Source organism: Elgaria multicarinata, chromosome 13 (genome assembly GCF_023053635.1).
Source record: "Elgaria multicarinata webbii isolate HBS135686 ecotype San Diego chromosome 13, rElgMul1.1.pri, whole genome shotgun sequence".
NCBI lineage: Eukaryota > Metazoa > Chordata > Lepidosauria > Squamata > Anguidae > Elgaria > Elgaria multicarinata.
In genome coordinates this window covers 22,427,085-22,452,219 of record NC_086183.1, presented here as the reverse complement: position 1 = coordinate 22,452,219, position 25,135 = coordinate 22,427,085, and the positions used below count along the sequence as shown (strand labels likewise).

The 25,135-nt window shown below is 47.8% G+C and overlaps 2 protein-coding genes across 2 annotated transcripts; both read left to right on the top strand.

The window, feature by feature from the left end:
* Positions 1–729: 729 nt before the first annotated feature.
* LOC134408353 (IgGFc-binding protein-like) lies at positions 730–6,647 on the top strand. Its single transcript, XM_063140606.1, has 3 exons — positions 730–962; positions 4,880–4,933; positions 6,142–6,647. The coding sequence occupies exons 1-3, from the start codon at positions 911–913 to the stop codon at positions 6,645–6,647; spliced, it is 612 nt and encodes a 203-aa protein (XP_062996676.1). The 5' UTR covers positions 730–910.
* A 1,767-nt stretch (positions 6,648–8,414) lies between these two features.
* Positions 8,415–24,969, top strand: LOC134408352 (IgGFc-binding protein-like). Its single transcript, XM_063140605.1, has 4 exons — positions 8,415–9,038; positions 22,493–23,057; positions 24,752–24,855; positions 24,964–24,969. The coding sequence occupies exons 1-4, from the start codon at positions 8,523–8,525 to the stop codon at positions 24,967–24,969; spliced, it is 1,191 nt and encodes a 396-aa protein (XP_062996675.1). The 5' UTR covers positions 8,415–8,522.
* Positions 24,970–25,135: the final 166 nt, after the last annotated feature.

Genomic DNA, 25,135 nt, shown 5'->3' with positions numbered 1-25,135 from the left:
TGGACTCGATGGCCTTATAGGTCCCTACCAACTCTACTATTCTTTGATTTTATGATACAATGATGAAGGAAAGCACCAGCGGAGTTCTGCTTTACACATCTCTTCCAAGCCTAGTTCTCTTCAAGGAAGGGGGGCTGCTGCGGTCATGTGTGTAGACCGAGTCTCAGGCCATAGCTAGACCTAAGGTTTATCCCTGGATCATCCAGGGGTCAAACCTGTTCATCTAGGTGGCACACAGGGGATCCAGTGCTCAGGCAGGAGTGAACCCTAGATGATCCCAGGATAAACCTTAGGTCTAGCTGTGGCCTCAGTCTAGACTCTGTGTTTTTCCCAAGCCTCAGCATTGATGCTGTCCACCATGGTTCACCATCATGCCCAAATTGTCCAAGGGCAGCTGTGCCCTCCAAAATTATGGAAACTAAAACACATGGCTAAACTGACTCATTTTAAATGCTTCTCTTCAGATGTCACCTTTGAGGACTCCTGGAAACCACAGGTGATAAGAGATCTCACAGCATTACCTGGTTCTTTTTATTATGTCTAGATTGGGCCTATCAATGCTACAATAAGGTTGAGGGGGGGGGGAATCTCGTCACTCTTATTTTGAAGAACTGTGTTTTGTTCCACCCATCGCTGTGTTGAAATCTGTTTTTGAAACAATTATTTAAAAAAGGACTTGCAAGCTGGTCTTGCAGGCATGTGACAAAAGCCAACCACTCGCATGTTTCCGAGGGGCTGAGAGCACACATCCATGCTCTTGATCAGCTGCCTTCATATTTCATCTCTCTTGAGTTCTGCCAGTAAATCCAGCCCATTTGGACTGCTGGATCTTTCCTAGCAGTTCGTTGGGACATAGGCTTTGCCTCTTTTCCCTTATAAAAGGGGAAGGAGTGATAGAGAGAGAAGGGAAATGGGTCGAGCTCCTCTTTCTTCTTCATCAAGTCAAGTTGGGATTCCCAAAGGTAAGAGTCTGCTTTGAAAGGGACGTTGTGACCTTGCGCAGCTCCTGCTGCTGATGCCAGTTAATCAAGGGCAAGTGATTTCTGAGCTAAGCAAGAATGCCTGCTTTCCCCAACTTGATGACTTCCAGATATGTTAGACTAAAACCAACCAGCATGTTTAATGCATCTGGAGGGTACCAGATTGAGTAAGGTGGATCTAGTCCAAATCCTTTTCCTTTCATGCTAGTTAGTCCTGAAGATGATCCTTCTATGAGGGGCTGCAGACAGTGGGTTGGGTAGATGCTCCTGCAATAATCTACTTTCTTCTGCTCGGTTTCTTTTTGAACCATGACTTTTCAAATAATGTTGCTAGGAATGAATGTTGCTGGGCTCGCACAGCACGCTAACCGACACTCAGTGGTTGAATGTGGTTTGTTGTTGAACCATGGGCTGTTTGTTGAAGTGCGGGTTAGTGTATTGTCTGAACAGGGGACATTTTCTGCAGGGTGGCTTGCTAACTGTGCAGTGTGGCTTATTTTTCTCAAATACACCACCACCTTGAGAACCAATGGTTAGCTGTTGGTTTGTGGTGGGTGCTCAACAAGCCACCTTGTGGAAAATGTCCTGGGTTCAGACAATTTTATTTATTTAAAACATGTGTATCTCGCCTTATATCACTAGGATCTCAGGGCGGCACACTAACCCGTGGTTCAGCAAACAACCCACAGTTCAACAATAACCCACACTCAACTACTGTGGGCTAGCATGCTGTGTGTACAGACCCCATGTGCATGTCTATTCAGGGAAGTAAGTTCTAGGATTGTACCTTAAGCTATTTAGGAGCTTCATAGCTCTAAGGAACGTGCCTTATAGCCCTCGGCTCCTCGCAAGTTAATTAACCTACTATGCTAATTTTACTCATTGAGAACCGCCTTGATGAGTTTCTGAGGCACCCCAGGGTTTTCCTGGGATCACAGTTCATCAAACAGTTCTGATCTCCCCCATACTGTTCCTTTCTGACTTCGCATGTCAGATAATGAATTTATTCACGCTCCCTGCGCCTCCTTCCCATGACTTTCCTAATCCCCACTCAGCAACGTCAACTTAACCCACTTCATGCGCAGTGCTGCAGTAGGGCTGGACCTTGGGGGCTTACGGCTCAACCCCCCACCCCTTGATCACTCCGAGAGCGGCTGGTGATGAGGGCATCAAGGCCGCAGAAGCAAACCCCATTTGGTTCCTGTAGTCCAGTTGGTGCTGTGATTTCAGTGAGCTTAAAATGCATACTTTTAGTATGCTTTTAGGATGTTTTTAATAGTGTATACTATGTTTTTAATCAGTATTTTATGTATTTTATGCTTGCTGTTGTTCCCCGCCTTGATCCAATTGGAGAGGTGGGTAAGAAATATATTATTATTATTATTATTATTATTATTATTATTATTATTATTAAAGCTACTTTAATTAAAAGTTTAACTACTTAGGTCTCATTCAGACAACATGCTAAACCATGCTGCTTAACCACAAAACGGTTCCGTTAACCATTTTGTGGTTAAGAAGCATGGTTTAGCATGTTGCCTGAACGGGGCCACAGGCTCAGAGTACTTTAAAAAAAAAATCAGGGTTGGCAAACACTCTAAAATATATCAAGAATATAAAAGCAGCTGTAAAACGTGGAAAGGTGTTTGGTGTTGAAGTACAACTAGGGTGACCATATGTAAAGGAGGACAGGGCTCCTGTATCTTTAACAGTTGTATTGAAAAGGGAATTTCAGCAGGTGTCATTTGTATATATGGAGATCCTGGGGAAATTTCCTCTTCATCACAACAGTTAAAGCTGCAGGTGCCCTGCCCTCTTTTAAATCTGGTCACAGTATAGCTGCAGTATAGCTCCTGCAGCTTTAACTGTTGTGATGAAGAGGAAATTTCACCAGGTGTGACATGCATACAAAGGACACCTGCTGAAATTCCCTTTTCTATACAACTGTTAAAGATACAGGAGCCCTGTCTTCCTTTTCATATCGTCACCGTAATGTAGTGCTTCCAGGGGCACCCTAGTACAACCCTAGTACAACAGATATTGTACACAAGCCCCTGTCTGGTTTCTAAAACCACTGAGCACCAGCACTGTTCATCATGTGTCTTGTCCTCTACTTCCATATATTTTTTCTATGTCAGCAAACCTTGGGGTTCCACTGAGCATGCTCCCTCTCTTTTTCCTTTCTTTCTCAGTAGCCCCATGCTGGCTGCATACTTGCAGTCATAACTCAGTACCAGAATTCCTTTCAGCCTTCACCAAACTTGTGCCTTCTAGATGGGGATGGTGGGAGCTGTGATCAAACACAACTGGAGGGACCCTGCTTGGCGAAGTCAGGCATATTTTGTTGCAGCAGCGATGATTAAAAAAATGCAGCTGGCAGGAACCAGAGACATTTGTCTTTCACTCTCCCAGAGCAGGCGATGCGTCTACTTCCTGCAACATCCATATGCACCATCTAAACAAAAGTATTCATCCCCTGCACAGAATCATAGTTTTAGTCCAATGCAAGTATTGGCAAACTGAAGACAACTGCCAGCACTTGCAACTGTGCCCAGAAACAAGCACAGGCACAATGTGTTCCCATCCCACAGTTCCAATTAGCAGCCTATAGAGGCTTTATTTTGAGCTAACCACCATTTCTGCACAGCCTCTGAACAGTCCGTTCTTGAGAAATAGACTTGTCGACTGTTCAGAAAATAAACAGCCTGGTCTGCTCTTGTCTCTTTTTCTGAGATTCAGAAATCAGCCACTCAGGCTTCGCGTTATGGTCGGCTAATGGGTCTCTGTTAATGATGACCCCCTCCACGCCTAATTTCTCCTCTAAAAATATGCCAAAGTTTCGTGCCAGTTTTGTACCACAGATCTTAGGTTTTGTGTCACCGCTCGCAACTGTTGTACCGACACACCCAATGTGGGTTTCGTAGTTAACACACAGAAAAAAAACTCCCATTATCCTAACACCTCCAATCCTGTGCAATGTTTTGTGCTAGTGGTATGCTGTTTTGTGCCACAAATCCCAAGTTTTGTGCCACCACCAAAAGTGTGAAAATGGCACACCCTTCAGTGGGGCTTGGTGAAGGGGGGGGGGGGAATCCACATTCTCATCTTGGCTCTGAATCTATGCCAAAGTTTCCTGCTGGTTTCGTGCTTTTTTTGTGGCACAGAGCTGGCATAATAATAATAATAATAATAATAATAATAATAATAATAATAATTTTACCCACATCTCCCTCCGGATTGAGGCTGGGTATAACACAAATGCAAACAAAAACATTGACATATATTTGGAGGAGATACTAGCTTAGTTACAGAGCCTGTTATAAGAACATAAAAAGGGCCATGCTGGATCAGACCAAGGGTCCATCTAGTCCAACACTCTGTTCACACAGTGGTCAACCAGGGACCCACAAGCAGGGCATGGTACCATAGAACCCTCCCATAGGGTGACCATATGGAAAGGAGGACAGGGCTCCTGTATCTTTAGCAGTTGTATCAAAAAGGGAATTTCAGAAGCTGTCATTTGTATGCATGCAGCACCTGGTGAAATTCCCCCTTCATCACAACAGTTAAAGCTGCAGGAGCCCTGTCCTCTTGACCCGATACAAAAGAGGATAGGGCTCCTGCAGCTTTAACTGTTGTAATGAAGAAGGAATTTCACCAGGTGCTGCATGCATGCAAAGGACACCTGCTGAAATTCGCTTTTTGATACAACTGCTAAAGATACAGCAGCCCTGTCCTCCTTTCCGTATGGTCACCCTACCCCCTACCCCCATGTTCCCCAGCATCTAGTGTATACAGGCTTACTACTTCTGATAATGCAGGCTGTTGTGGGGATGTGTATTTGCAAGTGCATTAGGAACAAAAATAGACACCAGTTTCTTCTCTTTATTTTTTTGCAGCTCTGACAATGAGGAGGATTTTGTTCCTCTTTGCTGGTTTGACTCTCTTGGCTGGTGAGTAAGCTGGGTTGGAGAACAGCCTTTTGTCTTTGCTATAGCTATCCAGTGAGCATGTGATTTTGTATAGTCTGGGGAGGGGTAATGCAATGTTAATTCAATATGGGGCACTTCCTCAAAAGTTATTTCATTTAGGGTGCAATCCTTGGCATGTTTAGATAGAAAAAAGCCCTACAACTCCCAGCCTGCAGTGGGGCAGGCTGGGAGTTGTAGGACTTTCCCCCCCCTGTCTAAACATGCATAGGATTGTACCCTTAATATTGATATTCAGGGTGACCCTATGAAAAGGAGGACAACACTCCTGTATCTTTAACTGTTGTATTGAAAAGGGAATTTCAGCAGGCGTCCTTTGCATGCATGCAGCACCTGGTGAAAGTCCCTCTTCATCACCACAGTTAAAGCTGCAGGAGCTATACTAGAGTGACCAGATTTAAAAGAGGGCATGTGGAATGTGGGTTGTGCCCCAACAGTTATCAGTGCACTTCAATATTGCTATAAAGCAATAATGTGGATTTACCCTTAGAGGACACCATTTTCCACCCCAGAGTGGGGAGAGTTAGCACTGGTCTGGGGCATTTTGGAGAATCAGTATTGGCTATTACTGGTGGTGATACCACAAGTGGCACAAAAATATGTGCCACAAAATATGTGCCACAAAAACAAGACAAACCTGTTTAGATCTGAATGTCTCCAATGTGCTAATTTTTTTAAAAAATTATTTTTTAGCGAGGCTGAATATGTTTTGATGGCCCAGCTCCAAATTTCCCTAGATCACACGATATCTGTTGCATTTTGTCTTCTGAATCAGTTTTGAGACTGAAACTGGCTTGGTCACCCCTGAAATAGCAAATTCCCAAAGTAAATCATCTATTCCATAAAGAAATAATTTCTTTTTTTCTGCCCTGAGCCTACCACAAACCAGCTACATTGGACAACTCTGAGTCCTTGTACTTTTGGCAAAGGGAGAAAAAGTTTGCTATCCACTTTCTCCATGTCATTGTACATGAATAGCTGAAGTGTTCTAGTCCAGGTCCTGATTTTGCCCCCACCCACCCCCAATTATGAAATCTTTTTTGAGATGGAATATTTAGAACAGTATACAGTATTTCACACCAGGGGACACATCAGAGGCAAATAGAACATCTTGAAGATATTCACTGGATTACTTTTCAATCCCTTTCCTAATACCCCTGTCTTTCTTTCAGGACCGTGTATCGCGAGTTCCAGCGGGAAAGAATTTGTCACCGCTTTCATGACCAACCTCAAGCAATCCAAACGTAATTCTCACTTTGAGCTGGTCATCACTAGATATCACCCTGCTACCAAAGTCATAGTGAAAACATACAGGGATAACAACCAGCATAGCGTCACCGTCAGAGAAGGGGAAACATTCCAGCTTCCAACATCCATAGAGATGTTGGGGACTGATATCTTTGATGGGGCTGTACAGATCACAGCAGACAAAGACATCTCGGTCTTATCTCGCAGCCGGAAGGATGACACAACTGGTGCCACAGTCATATACCCAGTCGAGCAGTTGGGCACATTGTATTATGTGGTGACCCCAGAGGGAGACATGGCAAATACTTTCAAGGAGTTTGCCGTTGTACCTTATAAGACTCCCACTAGTCAGTGTCGACAATACTGGGCTAGACGGATCCATGGTCTGAGTCAGTACAAGGCAGCTTCCTATGCACCTACGTTCTTCTAGCTCCAATTTGGTGTGAACAGTGAGTGGCAAGCAGGTTTAACACCTGGTGTGTTGGGAGGTGGTGATATATTACTAGAGTTTGTTCCCCTGGTGGATACAAATCAAAACTGGATACCACCAATGAATACTGGCATGCTTGCTCCTCTGCTAGGGGACAATGTTCACCTGAGTTTAGTTTCCTTTCGAAGAAGGTCACAGGAGGATTACTGGCATTTTGTAATATTTGTGTCTATTACAAAGCTCTCACTGGGGAGGATGTGGTGTGGATGAAGGCACCCAATGAAGGAGATGGCTGGAGGCCTGGGTCAAGGTGGCTTCATTGTGCACAAGTGTTTCCCAACCAGGGAAAGCTCACATGCCTCAAAGCCCTTCCCCAGCTAAAGTATTAACTGGAGCTTCACCCAGAATTTTGACCAGGCATTAGATGACATCAGGGGCATGACTATGATGATGCTCCCAGCCCATGAAGGGCCAAGTGGGGGGTACCATTTGCCCCCACCCCAACATTGCTTTCCGTCTTTGCTTTAGATTATTGCAAACTATGAATTCAAGCCTCCAAAGCTTGGATTTTAATACTTACTGGAAGAGGAAAGGCCCACAGAGCCATAGCCATCTCGGGATGATGCTCCTAGGATAAAGACTCCAAAGGGAGTGCTGGGGTGCTCTAGGGAGAGGGCTGTAACTTCATTGCCCAACCTGTATTCAACCTGAGAATAATCTGTGCCTGGGATTGGTCTTTTGACCATTGCATTAATAGAAGTCTAGCTTCCAAATTGCGTGAGGTACTGGTTCCTCTCTATTCGGCCCTGGTTAGGCCTCATCTAGAGTATTGCATCCAGTTCTGGGCCCCACAATTCAAGAAGAATGCCGAGAAGCTGGAGCGTGTTCAGAGGAGGGCAACCAGGATGATCAGGGGTCTGGAAACAAAGGCCTATGAAGAGAGAGTGAAACAACTGGACATGTTTAGCCTGGAGAAGAGAAGATTGAGGAGAGACATGCTAGCACTCTTCAAATACTTAAAAGGTTACCACACAGAGGAGGGCCAGGATCTCTTCTTGATCCTCCCAGAGTGCAGGACATGGAATAATGGGCTCAAGTTACAGGAAGCTAGATTCCGGCTGGACATCAGGAAAAACTTACTGACTGTTAGAGCAGTACGACAATAGAACCAGTGACCTAGGGAGGTGGTGGGCTCTCCCACACTAGAGGCCTTCAAGAGGCAGCTGGACAACCATCTGTCAGGGATGCTTTAGGGTGGATTCCTGCATTGAGCAGGAGGTTAGATCGATGGCCTTATAGGCCCCTTCCAACTCTACTATTCTATGATTCTATGATTCTATGATTTTGATAGAACAAAAATTGCTTTCGAAAAGATATTCGAAGGAGAAGAAATTTTGGAGAAAATCTCATGAGTTTGGTTGAGACTTCTTGTGCTTACCTTACTTATGAGAAGCCTTGGGTGGGGGGAGGGGGAAAGCTGTTCTACAACCCTTGCCAATGGCAATGCCTACCTGTAAGAAATTGTTAGAAAATTTCTCCTCCCCCTGGAGAAATATGGTAAAATTACCCCTCCAATTTCTCTACCCACAAATAAGGTGGAGAATTTTGAGAGTCCACTTGTGCACAGCTCTTCTTATAAAGTCCACCCCACCTTTTACCTCTTCCTCCTCCCACCCTTCAGATAGGGATGCTACCATCCTCTTCTCCTCCAAGGCAAGTGTGGTCTGATCATGCTGCTAACCAAAAATATTTGTGTTATTGTTTCATTCAGATCCCATCCCAGTCCCAACACCAGTGACCTGTCACGAGAACAGCCACTTTGAGGTCTGTGGAAATGCCTGCCCAGCTACCTGCTCAGATCGATCTGCTCCTTCAATGTGTGATGATACCTGTGTGGCAAGCTGCCAGTGTGATGAGGGGTACATCCTCAACGATGAAACATGTGTCCCGGTGGAGAGCTGCAACTGCATTTACAAAGGCATGACCTACAAGCCAGGGGAAGAGTTCTGGGATGATGAAAGCTGTCATACTCGCTGCAAGTGTGACTCCAAATTAGGCAAGGCTGAGTGCAGAAAAGATTCTTGCAAGGCCAACCAGAAATGTGCCATGGTTGATGGTGTTTGGGGCTGTCATGCCACCCATTACTCCACCTGCACTAAATCTGGAGACCCTCACTACACAACCTTCGATGGAAAGAAGTATGATTTCATGGGAACTTGCATTTATCAGATGGCAGGGGTCTGCTCTAAGGACCCCACCCTCACTCCATTTTTGGTCACGGTGGAGAATAACAACCGAGGCAGTAAGGCAGTGTCCTTCACCAAAGTGGTGACTTTGGAAGTCTACAACATGACCATCAGTCTGAGGCAAGAGCAACCACAGAAGATTCAGGTACTTCTTGGGGTGGTTGGGGAGAGCTTCAGATGTTGTGCTTGGCCTGTAGATCAGCCAAGTACAACCCCTAAGAACAAGAATAGCTGTGTAGGGCTGTGAGGGACACTGGGAAGATTTCATGAGATGAGAAATCAAGAAGCTAAGGGGATGTATAGCTAAGAGACAAGGTGGTTGAAGAAAAGATATAGATTCAATAGTGGGCTCCAATGTAGGAACCATGAGAAGGATAGATAAAGAAGAAGGAAACTTGGTGCGACACAGTAGGAGTGGAAGAAGCAGCAATTTTCAAGCTCACTATGTTCTCCCCCCATCACTTAGACACTCCCCCTCCCCTATTTTTGACCTGGTTTTCTGCTTGTTCAAACAAAAACAGTGTACATTTCAGTGCATATATTTCAAAAGTCTGCATCTTCCCCACCAAAAAGTGCACTTTTTTAAATAAAAAAAGCACCAAATACACATTTCCCAAACACAACCCCAACGTTCCTTTTTTAAAAAAACGTCCCTGCTCAAGTTCATGGGCAATTTGTGGCCCACCAGAAGTTTTGGCTGACAACTCCCATAATTCTTCACTGTTGACTTTGCTCACTAGGGCTTACAGAAGTTGTAACTCAAAATATATGGAAGGTTACAAGTTGCTCAACCCTGGTTTAGGGTTAGGAATAGGGATGTGCTCCGCTCCGATTAGGAGCGTAGAAGCAGTAGCGGATTGGCCTGCTCCGCCTTACCCAGAGGCGGAGTAGGAGCGGACCGCGGACCCCCTAGAAGCAAGGCGAAGAGAAGCGACCATTTTTCGGAGCTCCGAGTTCAGGCGGAGCGCTCCGGTCGCCATCTTGAAAACATTTCGCCATAGGATTGCATTGCGGCAAATAATCGCGCATAACTACGTTGTTTTTGAAGCTATCGTTCTGGAAATTCTTGTGCACAGAGAGTCGTGGATGGGGGTCATTTTGAGACCACTCTCACCTCTCTGCGTGCTGTGGTTCACGTGCAATATTTTTTTAAAAATCGGGGCAACCGCGGGGCTCAAACTGCGTTTCGGCTTTTCGCCCATAGGATTGCATTGAGGGAAAGAATCGGGGATAACTGGGGGGGGGTTTAAGCTATCGTTCTGAAAATTCTTGTGCACAGAGAGTCGTGGATGGGGGTCATTTTGAGACCACTCTCAACTTTCTGCGTGCTGTGGTTCACGTGCAATATTTTTTTAAAAATAGGGTCAACCGCGGGGCTCCGTTTCGGCTTTTCGCCCATAGGATTGCATTGAGGGAAAGAATCGGGGATAACTGGGGGGGGTTTAAGCTATCGTTCTGAAAATTCTTGTGCACAGAGAGTCGTGGATGGGGGTCATTTTGAGACCACTCTCAACTTTCTGCGTGCTGTGGTTCACGTGCAATATTTTTTTAAAAATCGGGGTTTGGGTTTTTTTTATTTTTTTATTTTTATTTTTTTGGAAGCGATGACAGGCACATTCAACTCCCAATCCTGATGAGAATTGATCTCCTCAGAAAGCATCCTCCTCCAATCCCAGCGTTGGAGGGGGGACTAAGGCAGACCCACCCTGAGAACTTTCTGTTTTGTGTCTCTTTGTGGGTTGGCGTTCGTGGAGGGAACACTTAGTTAGTTAGTGCTCCTGCTTTGGACTTTGGAGATAGATTAGGATAGGTTTAGTTTGGCGTGTGTGTGTGTTTGTTTGCTTCTTTCTGACTTGTAGCTTAGTTTGCCCTGTGTTTTCCCCTTACTTTGATTTAATATAAACTTTATTTTTGAATTTTGGAGTGTGTGGTTGGGTTGGTTGGGTTGGTTGCCCCCCCCCCCTTCCCTGTATTAAAGCCTGACTGTTCTGCTTTTGTGAAAGCTTTCTTTTGAAAGCATACACACAGTTTTTGTCCCATTTCCCTACATTTATATTCTTAAACATATTTTATTATATTCTTTCACATAGTCCATTAGTATATATTCTCATACATATTATATTAGTATTCATATTTTGTTCTTCTTATAGTAGTGGTTGGTTCTTTTCCCCCCTCCCCTCTCTTAAATCCTGATTGTGTTTCCTTCTATCTTCTATATACCAAATATACCAAAAAAATTGGATTCTCTTTTTCTTCTCTGTGTAACTTCGACGGAGTGGGCTGCTTTTGTCAAGTTCAACAGGCAGCCACAGATTGAGCATTTTGGGGAAAGCATACGCACACCATTTCCCTATTCTTAAACATATTATTATTATATTCTTTGACATAGTCTTAGTAGTCTATTAGTACATTCTCATACATATTATAGTAGTGGTTGGTTCTTTTCCCCCCTCCCCTCTCTTAAATCCTGATTGTGTTTCCTTCTATCTTCTATATACCAAATATACCAAAAAAATTGGATTCTCTTTTTCTTCTCTGTGTAACTTCGACGGAGTGGGCTGCTTTTGTCAAGTTCAACAGGCAGCCACAGATTGAGCATTTTGGGGAAAGCATACGCACACCATTTCCCTATTCTTAAACATATTATATTATATTCTTTGACATAGTCTTAGTAGTCTATTAGTATACATTCTCATACATATTAGTAGTAGTAGTATTCATATTTTGTTCTTGTTATAGTAGTGGTTGTCCCATTTCTTGTCCCATTTCCCTACATTTATTAGTAATATTCTTAAACATATTATTATATTCTTGTAGATATTCTTAGTAGTAGATATATATATATATATTAGTATATTCTCATACATATTAGTAGTAGTATATTTTATTGTTCTTGTCCCATTTCCCTACATTTAAACATATTATATCTTCTTATACATATTCTTAGTAGTACCTTATACATAGTATTAGTAGTATTAATATTTTGTTAGTCATCATGAAAAGAGGAAGCAGGCGTGCTGAAAGCAGCAAGGCTCAGTCTGCCAGCAGTAAGCAGGCTTCCTCTCCTCCTGTGAAACTCAAACGGGCAACTCCTTGGCTGACTGCTCCAAAACAGAAGCAGGACAAGCAGCAGGCAGAGCCACTCTCTTCTGCAACTTGTGCCCGGCGTTCTCTTTTTGAGGGTGGGAATGGGAAAAGTGCCCGTTTGCAAGAGGCACGTGGCAGCAGTGCCATTAGAGGAGGAGGAGTATCCCCAACTCCTTCATTCTCCTTTCAGCCCACGAGCCCGATGATGGACCTAGACGAGGTCCTCAGCACAGTGGAGGGGGGGGAGGAGGAGGAGGAGGCGGTGGGCCTCCAGGATGTGGGGGCTGAGGAGGAGCAGCAGCAGGCCGAGGCTCTCTCCCCAGTCTCATCCCACACCCCTGTTTCTGTGGCAACACCAGAGAGCTCAGGCGGGCAATTGGTGGTGTCACCACGGAAACGAAAGACAAGCATCGTGTGGGACCACTTTGAGTTGGGAGCGGATCCCCGCTTTGCTGTCTGTCGCCACTGCAAACTCAGCCTAAGCAGGGGTTCATCGACAGGGCATTATGGAACCAGCAGCATGAAGATGCATCTTAAGAGGCAGCACCAGTCGGTCTTGCTGGGGAAAGAGGCGGGCAAGGCGACTGGTTCCAGGGGAAAGCCGAAGGCGGCGGCTGCTGCTGCTGCTGCTGCTGCTGCTGCTGCTGCTGGCACTTCCAGTCTCAGCTCTCCATCTCCCATCCCCACAAGGGTTAGGCAGGCAACCCTGCCGGAAATGGGGTGGGGGAAGTATGGAACCACAAGATGGCGTTTTCCAACGCCCTCCCAGATCACCACGTCAATCGGTGAGATGGTGGCGTTGGACGACCAGCCATTCAGCCTCGTCGACAACGCAGGCTTCAAGAGGCTGATGGCGCTTGTGGTGCCATACTACAAGCTGCCGTGTCGCACCACCCTGAGCAGGCGGGTGGTGCCTTCCCTGTACCGTTCCTGCAGGGAGTTAGTGCTGGGTCGTCTGTGCCAGGCAGAGGCACGGATGGTGCACTTCACCTCGGACATTTGGTCCAGCGAGGGCGGAGTGCACGCTTACCTGTCCCTGACGGCACACTGGTGGGCAGCCGTGGGGCAGGAAGGATCCAGCACTACAGGGACTGGCAAGGAGGGCTACTGCTGGGCCCTCCTCCACACGCAAGTGATGGACCAGTCCCACACGGCAGGGGAGATTACGGAGGCCATGAACCGCATGGTGGATGGGTGGCTAGCTGGGCAGAAGGTCACCCGCGGTTACATGGTCACGGACGGGGGAGCCAACATGGTGAAGGCGGTGCGCGACGGCGGATTCGAGGGCGTCCGCTGCATCGCGCACGTCTTGAACCTGGTGGTGAGGGATGGCCTTGGGATGGGCAGCAGCAAGCCCAACCTCGGTCCCCTGTCCGGGATCCGTAACCTCCTGGAGAGCTGCAGAAAGGTGGCAGGCCATTTCCACCACAGCGTCAAGGGCAGTCGCTTGCTGCGGGAGAAGCAGGAGGAGTTGAATCTCCCGCAGCACAGGCTAGTGCAGGATGTGGTGACACGCTGGAACTCCACCTACCTGATGCTGGAGCGGATGGTGGAGCAACAGCGTGCCATCCACGACTTGTTCAGGGTCAGGGACATGGGCGTCCACCACCTGGGCAAGCAGCAGTGGGACGCCATGTCCCAGCTGGTGGCGGTCCTCAAGCCGTTCCTGAACGCCACCGAGACCCTGAGCAAAAGCTCTGCCCTCCTCAGCCAGGTGATCCCTGTATGCAGGCATCTCCAGAAACAGATGGGCGACTTTCTGGAGTACAGGGATCCCGTCACCGGCAGGCGCTTCGAGCCCGAGGTCCGCGAAGCGGTGACTAGGCTGAGGGACGGCCTGACGCGGAGGCTGGAGCCCATCCAAACCGACAGGGTCCACATGTTGGCAGCCATGTGCGACCCTCGTGTGAAGGATGGGCTTTGTGGGCCAAATAGCAGGCAGCACTGGGTGGAAACGCTGGTGGGCGAAGTGCGGGCGGCATGGGCCAAGAGGGTGGGGCAGAGTGAGGCAGAGGAGCAGGCCACCCCTCCCCGCAGCAGCACCAGCAGCACCAGCAGCAGCCTCACCTGCATCCCTCCCAGCAGCAGCACAGGCGAGGGGTATTGGGAAGAGGCTCTGCACACCGTGTTTGGGCAGAGACCCTCCCCAGCCACCAGCCAGGATGACGCTGCAACCACCGTGCAGCGTTACCTGTCAGAGCCCATCGAGGACTCCTCCATGGACCCCCTGGCCTACTGGTCATCCCGTTTTCAGATTTGGCCGGACCTGGCGCGGGTGGCCATGGATCGACTCAGCTGCCCACCCACCAGTGTTCCAAGCGAGAGGGTGTTCTCTATGGCGGGCGACATAGTGACCCCTCACCGCTCTCGCTTGGAGCCGGACTTGGTGGAGCAGCTGGTCTTTCTGAAGGGCAATCTCCCCCTGCTGGGATACCCCACCCTCAAGCCCTCGTGGGAGTGACAGGCAGGCTCCCTTTAATTCCACCCCTCCTTGGGTTGGCAGGCACACTACAGTTCAGGCAGGCTGGTTTTTTCTCTGTAGGCACTAGGCAGAGTTTGTCACCGTGCGTGTGTGTGACTGACTGTGAGGGCAAAGCACCGCACTTGAGTTCATTTCATTTCTGTGGCGTCCGGTACAGCTTAGTCAACTCATCCGGATAGTTTTCCACCCAGTTCCAAAAGACTCCATTTATTTATTTATTTATTTATTTATTTATTTAATTAATTACATTTATATACCGCCCCACAGCCAAAGCTCTCTGGGCGGTTTACAACCGTTTGTCCATGATTGACTGCACGTTTAGGTGAGGTGCAAGCAGGGGGCAAGGCAATGCCTGGCACCACCACCACCACTAGCCAGGCTGCCTCTCTCCAGCAGTCCACGGGTCGCCCTTTGGAGTGCCCTGGGAGTGGAAGACGTACTCCCTGATCCAGAAGTATGGTTTTTTGAGAAGCAAACAGGCGAGTCCTCGCCTTTGAGAAGCAACCTTTCACTTGAACTCATGGAAGTCATTGACTTCAGCACAGCCACTACATAGAGGCTGTGGACCTCTGGGTGACTCCATCAGTGTGCTGATTTTGAGAAGCAACCTTTCACTGAAACTCATTCACTTCCCCAATTGAGGGTGAGGGAGGTTACACTCCAGCAGTCCACGGGTCGCCCTTTAGATAGCTCGGGGATCAAATGGAGTCCTTGATCTGTGTGCTGATTTTGAGAAGCAACCTTTCACTGAAACTCATTCACTTCCCCAATTGCGGCTGGTACTCCAACAGTCCACCGAACGCCCATAGCACAGCCACTTAGTGCATAGGGACAGTTTAAGTTTCCTCCTGAGAAGTGAGCACTCACTTCAACTCATGACAGCCATTGACTTCACCACAGCCACTACTGCGGATGCTGTGGTCCTCCAGGATGTGGGGATAAGTAGCAGTCGCTGGTCGAGCTTCTCTCCCCAGTCTCATATGGAGCAATTTTGAGCTCTCACTTCGACTTCAAGTTCAGACACTTGAGCACAGCCCCTACGGTGGAGGCACAGCTGGCCGTGCCTCTCTCCCCAACCACTGACTGCACAGGGACAGTTTAAGTTTCCTCCTGAGAAGTGAGCACTCACTTCAACTCATGACAGCCATTGACTTCACCACAGCCACTACTGCGGATGCTGTGGTCCTCCAGGATGTGGGGATAAGTAGCAGTCGCTGGTCGAGCTTCTCTCCCCAGTCTCATATGGAGCAATTTTGAGCTCTCACTTCGACTTCAAGTTCAGACACTTGAGCACAGCCCCTACGGTGGAGGCACAGCTGGCCGTGCCTCTCTCCCCAACCACTGACTGCACAGGGACAGTTTAAGTTTCCTCCTGAGAAGTGAGCACTCACTTCAACTCATGACAGCCATTGACTTCACCACAGCCACTACTGCGGATGCTGTGGTCCTCCAGGATGTGGGGATAAGTAGCAGTCGCTGGTCGAGCTTCTCTCCCCAGTCTCATATGGAGCAATTTTGAGCTCTCACTTCGACTTCAAGTTCAGACACTTGAGCACAGCCCCTACGGTGGAGGCACAGCTGGCCGTGCCTCTCTCCCCAACCACTGACTGCACAGGGACAGTTTAAGTTTCCTCCTGAGAAGTGAGCACTCACTTCAACTCATGACAGCCATTGACTTCACCACAGCCACTACTGTGGATGCTGTGGTCCTCCAGGATGTGGGGATAAGTAGCAGTCGCTGGTCGAGCTTCTCTCCCCGGTCTCGTCCCACCCCTCTTCCGCTGTAACCCTGTCTTTGAGAAGCAAGCTGTCACTTCAACTCATGGACTTCCCCTATGTGCGGGTGGTACTCCAGTAGTCGACCGATCGCCCATAGCACAGCCACTTAGTGCGTAGGGACAGTTTAAGTTTCCTCCTGAGAAGCAAGCTGTCACTTCAACTCATGGACTTCCCCTATGTGCGGGTGGTACTCCAGGTGTCCACCGATCGCCCATACCACAGCCACTTTGTGTGTACGGACAGTTTAATTTTCCTGAGAAGTGAGCACTCACTTCAACTCATGGACTTCCCCAATTGCGGCTGGTACTCCAACAGTCCACCGAACGCCCATATCACAGCCACTTAGTGCATAGGGACAGTTTAAGTTTCCTCCTGAGAAGTGAGCTTTCACTTCGACTCATGACAGCCATTGACTTCACCACAGCCACTTCTCGGTGGATGCTTTGTTCCACCAGGATGTGGGTGAGGAGGATTAGTTGCAGCAGCTGGCCGAGCGTCTCTCCCCAGTCTCGCAATTCAAGTTATCTGAGAAGTGAGCTTTCACTTCGACTCATGGACTTCCCCTATGTGTGGGAGGTACTCCAGCAGTCGACCGATCGCCCATAGAACAGCCACTTAGTGTGTACGGACAGTTTAATTTTCCTGAGAAGTGAGCACTCACTTCAACTCATGAAACTCATGAAAGCCATAGACTTCCGATGCAACCTCTCTCTCCTCAGTCTCATCCTCTTCCTCTTCCCCTTCTGCTGTAACCCGTCTTTGAGAAGCAAGCTTTCACTTAAACTCATCATTCACTTCCCCAACTGAGGGAGGTAAAGTCCAGCAGTCCACGGGTCGCCCTTTGGAGTGCCCTGGGAGTGGAAGACGTACTCCCTGATCCCGAAGTATGGTTTTGAGAAGTAAGCTGTCACTTGAACTCATGAGCCTCTGTGCAAAAGCTGTCCTTGTGTGTGTGGTTGTGAGTGTTACTGCAGCTGCCTGTCTCGCTGCGAAAATGAAACAGGCAAGTCCTCGCCTTTGAGAAGCAACCTTTCACTTAAACTCATGGAAGTCATTGACTTCAGCACAGCCACTACGTAGAGGCTGTGGACCTCTGGGTGACCCGATCAGTGTGCTGATTTTGAGAAGCAACCTTTCACTGAAACTCATTCACTTCCCCAATTGCGGCTGGTACTCCAGTAGTCCACCGAACTCCCATAGCACAGCCACTTAGTGCATAGGGACAGTTTAAGTTTCCTCCTGAGAAGTGAGCACTCACTTCAACTCATGACAGCCATTGACTTCACCACAGCCACTACTGCGGATGCTGTGGTCCTCCAGGATGTGGGTGAGGATTAGTCGCAGCAGCTGGTCGAGCTCCTCTCCCTGGTCTCATATGGAGCAATTTTGAGCTCTCACTTCGACTCCAAGTTCAGACACTTGAGCACAGCCCCTACGGTGGAGGCACAGCTGGCCGTGCCTCTCTCCCCAACCACTGACTGCACAGGGACAGTTTAAGTTTCCTCCTGAGAAGTGAGCACTCACTTCGACTCATGACAGCCGTTGACTTCACCACAGCCACTTTGTGTGGGATGCTGTGGTCCTCCAGGATGTGGGGATTAGTAGTAGCCACTGGTCGAGCTTCTCTCCCCGGTCTCGTCCCACCCCTCTTCCGCTGTAACCCTATCTTTGAGAAGCAAGCTGTCACTTCAACTCATGGACTTCCCCTATGTGCGGGTGGTACTCCAGTAGTCGACCGATCGCCCATAGCACAGCCACTTAGTGCGTAGGGACAGTTTAAGTTTCCTCCTGAGAAGTCAGCACTCACTTCAACTCATGACAGCCATTGACTTCACCACAGCCACTTCTCGGTGGATGCTTTGTTCCACCAGGATGTGGGTGAGGATTAGTAGCAGAAGCTGGTCGAGCTTCTCTCCCCAGTCTCATATGGAGCAATTTTGAGCTCTCACTTCGACTCCAAGTTCAGACACTTGAGCACAGCCCCTACGGTGGAGGCACAGCTGGCCGTGCCTCTCTCCCCAACCACTGACTGCACAGGGACAGTTTAAGTTTCCTCCTGAGAAGTGAGCACTCACTTCGACTCATGACAGCCGTTGACTTCACCACAGCCACTTTGTGTGGGATGCTGTGGTCCTCCAGGATGTGGGGATTAGTAGTAGCCACTGGTCGAGCTTCTCTCCCCGGTCTCGTCCCACCCCTCTTCCGCTGTAACCCTATCTTTGAGAAGCAAGCTGTCACTTCAACTCATGGACTTCCCCTATGTGCGGGTGGTACTCCAGGTGTCCACCGATCGCCCATAGAACAGCCACTTAGTGTGTACGGACAGTTTAATTTTCCTGAGAAGTGAGCACTCACTTCAACTCATGACAGCCATTGACTTCACCACAGCCACTACTGCGGATGCTGTGGTCCTCCAGGATGTGGGTGAGGATTAGTCGCAGCAGCTGGTCGAGCTCCTCTCCCTGGTCTCGTCCCACCCCTCTTCCGCTGTAACGCCCTCTTTGAGAAGCAAGCTGTCACTGAAACTCATGAAAGCCATAGACTTCCGAAGCAACCTTTCACTTCAACTCATTGACTTCCCCTTTGAGAAAAAGCTAAGCTCCAGTAATGCACCGTTTTTCCGTGGGACAGCTCTCTTTCGAGAAGCTGCACTGCATATGCAGCAGTGCCATGGCTTTGAGAAGCCGAGACCCATCCCAGCCACCGGGAACCGGAGGAAAACTCCAGCAGTCCACGGGTCACCCTTTAGATAGCTCGGGGATCAAATGGAGTCCTTGATCTGTGTGCTGATTTTGAGAAGCAACCTTTCACTGAAACTCATTCACTTCCCCAATTGTGGCTGGTACTCCAACAGTCCACCGAACTCCCATAGCACAGCCACTTAGTGCATACTAGGGACAGTTTAAGTTTCCTCCTGAGAAGTCAGCACTCACTTCGACTCATGACAGCCATTGACTTCACCACAGCCACTTTGTGTGGGATGCTGTGGTCCTCCAGGATGTGGGGATTAGTAGTAGTCACTGGTCGAGCTTGTCTCCCCGGTCTCGTCCCACCCCTCTTCCGCTGTAACCCTGTCTTTGAGAAGCAAGCTGTCACTTCAACTCATGGACTTCCCCTCAGAGAAAAAGCTAAGCTCCAGCAGTCCACCGATCTCCCGTAGCACAGCCACTACATTTCCTGAGAAGTGAGCTCTCACTTCAACTCGTCTTGTAGTGCGCCCGCCGAGTTGAGCACAGCCACTACAGTGGAGGCGCCTGCCCGCCTGCCTGGGAGCCATCCTTGTGAGGTAGCTGGATCTGCTGGGACTGACTCCCCCACAGATCTATGGCTTACTTGTGCAAGGTACCAGCTTTTCTGGGCCCGCCAACCCATGCCTGCCTGCCTGTCTGCCCGCCTCCCCCGGGGTGCTGCTGTGGTGGGGCATCTGCCAGGACTGACTCCTCGCCTGCTCTGCCCGCCTGGTGCCTGGGAGATGGGCTTTGCGGTTCGTGGCCAGCACCCTCCGGCACGCTTGCTCCCAGTCGTCCTCCTCTGTGCCCCTCAAGGCGTAACTGCTGGCTTAGAAAGAAACAACCAGCCATCTTTGCCTCACTTTGCGCCCACTTATGGGTTGGTTTGCTATGCGTTAGTGCTCAAGCCATCCTTGCGGCACTACAATGCATGCTGCCTGCCTGCTTTCCCTCCCTTCTCCCCTTCCCGCCTTGCAGCGATGGTGTATGTGTCTTGCTTTGACTAAGGGGAGAAGTCCTTCCTGCGCTCACTTAGACTTTATCAAATTCAATAATCCCTTTTTCAAATGTGCCAGAAGATTTAGGGTTATCTCGTGGCATGTTGGGATTGCCTTGGAACTGGCCCCATTGAGCTGTCTGCAATTGCAACTTTAAATCCCTGACATACTGGAGTGTTCAAATTTCAAAAGTTCCCCTAACATCAGGGGATGATGGGATTGCCTTGAAACTTGGTGTCCATGGGGACACATGGGTAAGCTGTCATGGGACCAAAGGATAGGTTTCTAACGTGCAAATTGACGTAGTTGTAGAATGGGACTTGATTTGGGGTGAGTTAAAAAGTTTAAGCCGCGCCAAAAATCAGGGGATGATGGGATTTGCTTGCAACTTGACGTGCATGTGGACACATGGATAAGCTGCCCTGGTGCCGAGTTTGAGGTTTCTAACATGCAAATTGACGGAGCTATCCCAAGGGGTGTGAATGGGGTGCCCGATTTTCATAAATTCCCCAAAAATCAGGGGATGATGGGATTGCCTTGAAACTTGGCGTGCATGTGGACACGTGGATAAGCTATCATGGTGCTGAGTTTGAGGTTTCTAACGTGCAAATTGACGTAGTTGTAGAATGGGACAATTTGGGGTGAGTTAAGCCATGCCAAAAATCAGGGGATGATGGGATTTGCTTGCAACTTGGCGTGCATGTGGACACATGGATAAGCTGCCCTGGTGCCGAGTTTGAGGTTTCTAACATGCAAATTGACGGAGCTATCCCAAGGGGTGTGAATGGGGTGCCCGATTTTCATAAATTCCCCAAAAATCAGGGGATGATGGGATTGCCTTGAAACTTGGCGTGCATGTGGACACGTGGATAAGCTATCATGGTGCTGAGTTTGAGGTTTCTAACGTGCAAATTGACGGAGCTATCTAAAGGGGTGTGAATTAGGGTTATGGGAGGTGCGTTAGAGGGTAGAGCCGCGCCAAAAATCAGGGGATGATGGGATTTGCTTGCAACTTGGCGTGCATGTGGACACATGGATAAGCTGCCCTGGTGCCGAGTTTGAGGTTTGTAACATGCAAATTGACGGAGCTATCCCAAGGGGTGTGAATGGGGTGCCCGATTTTCAAAAATTCGCCAAAAATCAGGGGATGATGGGATTGCCTTGAAACTTGGCGTGTGTGTGTATACGCCCATGAGGTGTCATGGTGCCAAACGTGAGGTTTCTAACTTCAACGGAAAAAAAGTTGTTTACTTTTTTAGCTTTCAATGCAAGCCTATGGGGGGGCAAAAACGGAGCTCCGGATCCGATCCGGAGCTCCGAGCGGAGCGGAGCGGAAGTGGGCGGAGCGGGGGCGGGGCGGAGCGACCCGCTCCGAAAAATGGCGGATCTGCAAGTGAAGCGGAGCGGGGGGTCCGTGCACACCCCTAGTTAGGAACATCTATGTCCTCAGGGAAGGGAGGCAGGAATGCTAGGGAAAATGGAGAGTGGTGTTTAGTGGGATGCAAAGTATGGACCTGTGGCTAGGATGAATGGTAGAGGTATAACTTTGACAAAATGAGGAACCAAGGAGAATGCTTGTGACTATGAACTAAAGGTGTAAGGGGGGCATGGGCTTGCTAGGATTCTAGGACCAACATGGCTTTTGTAATGTTAGGAATTGCATAAAAAGGGAATTAATCAAGTTTTTTTTTGCTTCTTCTGTTGCTAGAGCATTGTGGTACAGCAATCCTAAAGATGCCATGAGGGTGAAGAAGCTGTATGTGTGGGGGAGATAAGTGTTCATGAGCAAGAAACTTCTCAAATATGCCAACCAGCATCTCTGGGAGTTATGCCCTCCCTTGTAGAAATTCTTAAATTATATGAGTAGTTCATACGGAAGTTGTAATTTGAGAGATTTCTTGAAGGTGGACTTTCTGCCTGAGCAATGCGCGTTACTTGCATGAGATTAGAAGACTGCATTGATAACAGCTGCCCTCTGGTGGAAGTTCACAATAATTAGATTATCACATGCTGTCTTGCAATTGCATCTAACCTTTTAAATCAATCTGAAGTGAGATTATTATTTGTCCAGGTATCTATAGAAAGTGGGATGGAACACATTAGAGAATGTCTTCCAAGAGGTAGCCAAATCCTCCCGAAAGCTCATGGAATGTAGATTGATAATGAACAACACTACCAATGTCAGAAATGACTTTCATGCCCCTAGGCATTGAAGAGTGTCATGTGGCAAGCAATCTCCTTCACTAGTTTGGGCCAGCAGCAGAGGTTAATAAAACCCATATAGCAAGAATAGGGAACATGTGGCCCTCCAGATGTTGATGGACTCCAACTCCTATCAGCCCCAACTGCCATGGCCAATGGTAAGGGATTATGGGAGTTTTATTCCAGCATCATCTGGAAGGCCATGGATTCCCATTCCTGCAATATAGCATAAATTGTGAAAATGTTGTTCAACAGCCAGTGATCAAACCAAATTCTTTTTTACTGAATTCACCAAAATCCTTGCCATATGTGTGTGCTCCAGGTCAACGGCGTCTTTGTCGACTTGCCATTCTCCTATGAAAATAAACTGAAGGGCCACATCAGTGGAGTCCATGGCTTCATCAGGACGGACTTTGACGTGACAGTCAGCTTTGACTGGTGCAGCTATGCCAGGGTCATTATTCCTGAATCTTACGCCAATGCCACCTGTGGACTCTGTGGCAATGCCAATCAGGATCACAGTGATGACTTCATCAGGAAGGATGGAACAGAGACAACTGATGAAATCCAATTTGCAGACAGCTGGAAATTGAAGGAAGTCCCAGGGTGCTCAGCAAGATGTACCACTGACTGCCCACTGTGCAGTAATGAAGAGAAAGAAGCCTACAAGGGTGACAGTCACTGTGGGATTCTCATCAGAAAGGATGGGCCATTCAGGCAGTGCCATGAGGCCATTGACCCGACATCCTACTTTGATGACTGTGTCTTTGACACCTGCCAGTACAAGGGCCTCCATAACATTGTCTGCAGTGGCATCGTTGCCTACATGACCGCTTGCCAAGCTCAGGGCATCCAGATTGGCCAATGGAGATCGCCTGCCTTCTGCAGTAAGTGCTACTTTCAGAATCTGAGTTTAATTAACTATAGGAAGAAATTGACCCCCAATGGAATCCTGGTGTGTGTGTATGTGTGTGTTTTAATGAATTGTATTTGAAGAAGATTCCAATGTGTTACATGCAATACAACATTAGAATTGTTATTTATAGGGATACAAATGTACTGGGAAAGCAATTGGAGTTTAATGACCCCCACTGCTTAATTCCTATGGTATTTCACATACCTTTACTCATGTACATTTAGTTCATGTACATTTTTAGTTCATTTAAATGTACTCATGTACATTTAGTTCTCATGGTGATATGACTTTAAAAAACATCAACCCTGAACAATGCACACCTCATTATCTGAACTGAACATAAAGTCGGTGTTGCATTGTTAAATGAGCACTCTGGGGTCACTTAGAAACTCCCCCTTTGCCTTTGAGTATTTTCATTTTTTTTCTCCATGCCCTAACAAGGGTCTATGTGACTCCAAAGCCACTTTAATAACTCTTGTCAATGGGTTAAAAGGCATCTTAGTTGAATATTTGTATGGGTTTTAGGTCTGATTCACAAGTCAGAATATCCCAGATGTTTAAAAACAATTCTGGGTTATAGTGAATGAGCTGCAAGTGGGAGTGGCTAAACAAACCACAGTCTTTCTTTCCATCTGTAAGTTATGCTTTAAGCTGGATTCCTGCACTGAGCAGGGGGTGGGTAGACTCAATGGCCTTACAGGCCCCTTCCAGATATATGATTCTATGATTCTATGATTTGGTTAGTGTCAGGCCAGAGAAAGAACCCACAGTTTGTTATAGGATTCTTTCCCTGTCTTGTCGGGCAGATGATCGGTGAGAGATTCACAACAGATAAAAGGACGTACTTCTTTACACAGCACATAGTTAACCTATGGAATTTTGCTACCACAGGAATTAGTGATGGGCACCAATTTGGTTGGCTTTAGAAGGGAAGTTAGACAAATTCCTGGAGTAGAAGGTTATCAATGGCTACTAGTCTTGATGGCTATATGCTACTTCCATTATCAGCAACTGATGTACTGCCTACGTACACCAGTTGCTGGGGAACATGGGCAGGAGGGAGCTGTTGCATTCATAGTCTGCTTGTGGGTTTTCCATGGGCAGCTGGTTGGCCAATATGTGAACAGAATGCTGGACAAGATGGACCCTTAGTCTGATCCAGCATGGCTTTCCGTCTGTTCTTAAATCAACAAAGAACCAGTGAATCCATTATGGCAGGAGAACACATGGAGTATGAATTACTATGAGTTAGAGGGGAAAGTTTGCATGTTTCTTTTGCCCCCTGGGCCACACATGACCATAAACATGTTATAAGGATTCTCCTGATGTTTTCATCGTCTGATATCCTCCCCAGATCTGAGAGTTCTAAATTATCAGGTTTTGTTTTAGACATGGAACTACTGCATTAGGTATCTTCCATGTTTTTCTCACTGCAGCACTGCATAGAAAGAGAGTGCAAGAGACCCGGTCGCCTAGGCAACCAGGCAACTCTCCCTATCTTCTGGTGCTGTGCTACTGACTTACTTCTATGCCTGTGAACAGCGAGCCAATTTCAAGGGATTTTTTAGGGAAGGGGGAGTTCAGAGGAAGGAACTCTTCGCACTATACAGTCCCCTAAATTCTATTGCAAGCATCAATCACATTCTTCTCATTCTTCCCTTCCAGGCCTTCTCTGTCCACGTAACTCCCACTATGAACCCTGCGGAACAGGCTGCCCTGCCACATGCCACAGCCCCTCCACTCCAAAAATGTGCGAGGCTCCATGTCCTGTATTTCAAAATAAAATAAAGGTTTCACCTAAAGAAAAGCCGTTTGAACTATTTTCCTATGAGTTCCCAACTTCTAAAATGCCCTGTCTCTCATAAGTTCTTCCCCAGGCTTAGCATGCATCAGAAAGCTTTTCCATTCTTTAGGGCAGGTACAGGAGTTTAATCCCATCCTGGAGTGAGCAAACTCCCTCTCTCATGCAGCCTGGGCTGCTCTATCCAGTATCTTTGTTCTCTGAGTAGTTGGAATATTTGTGAACACTCCAGCTCATTCAGTTAGTGT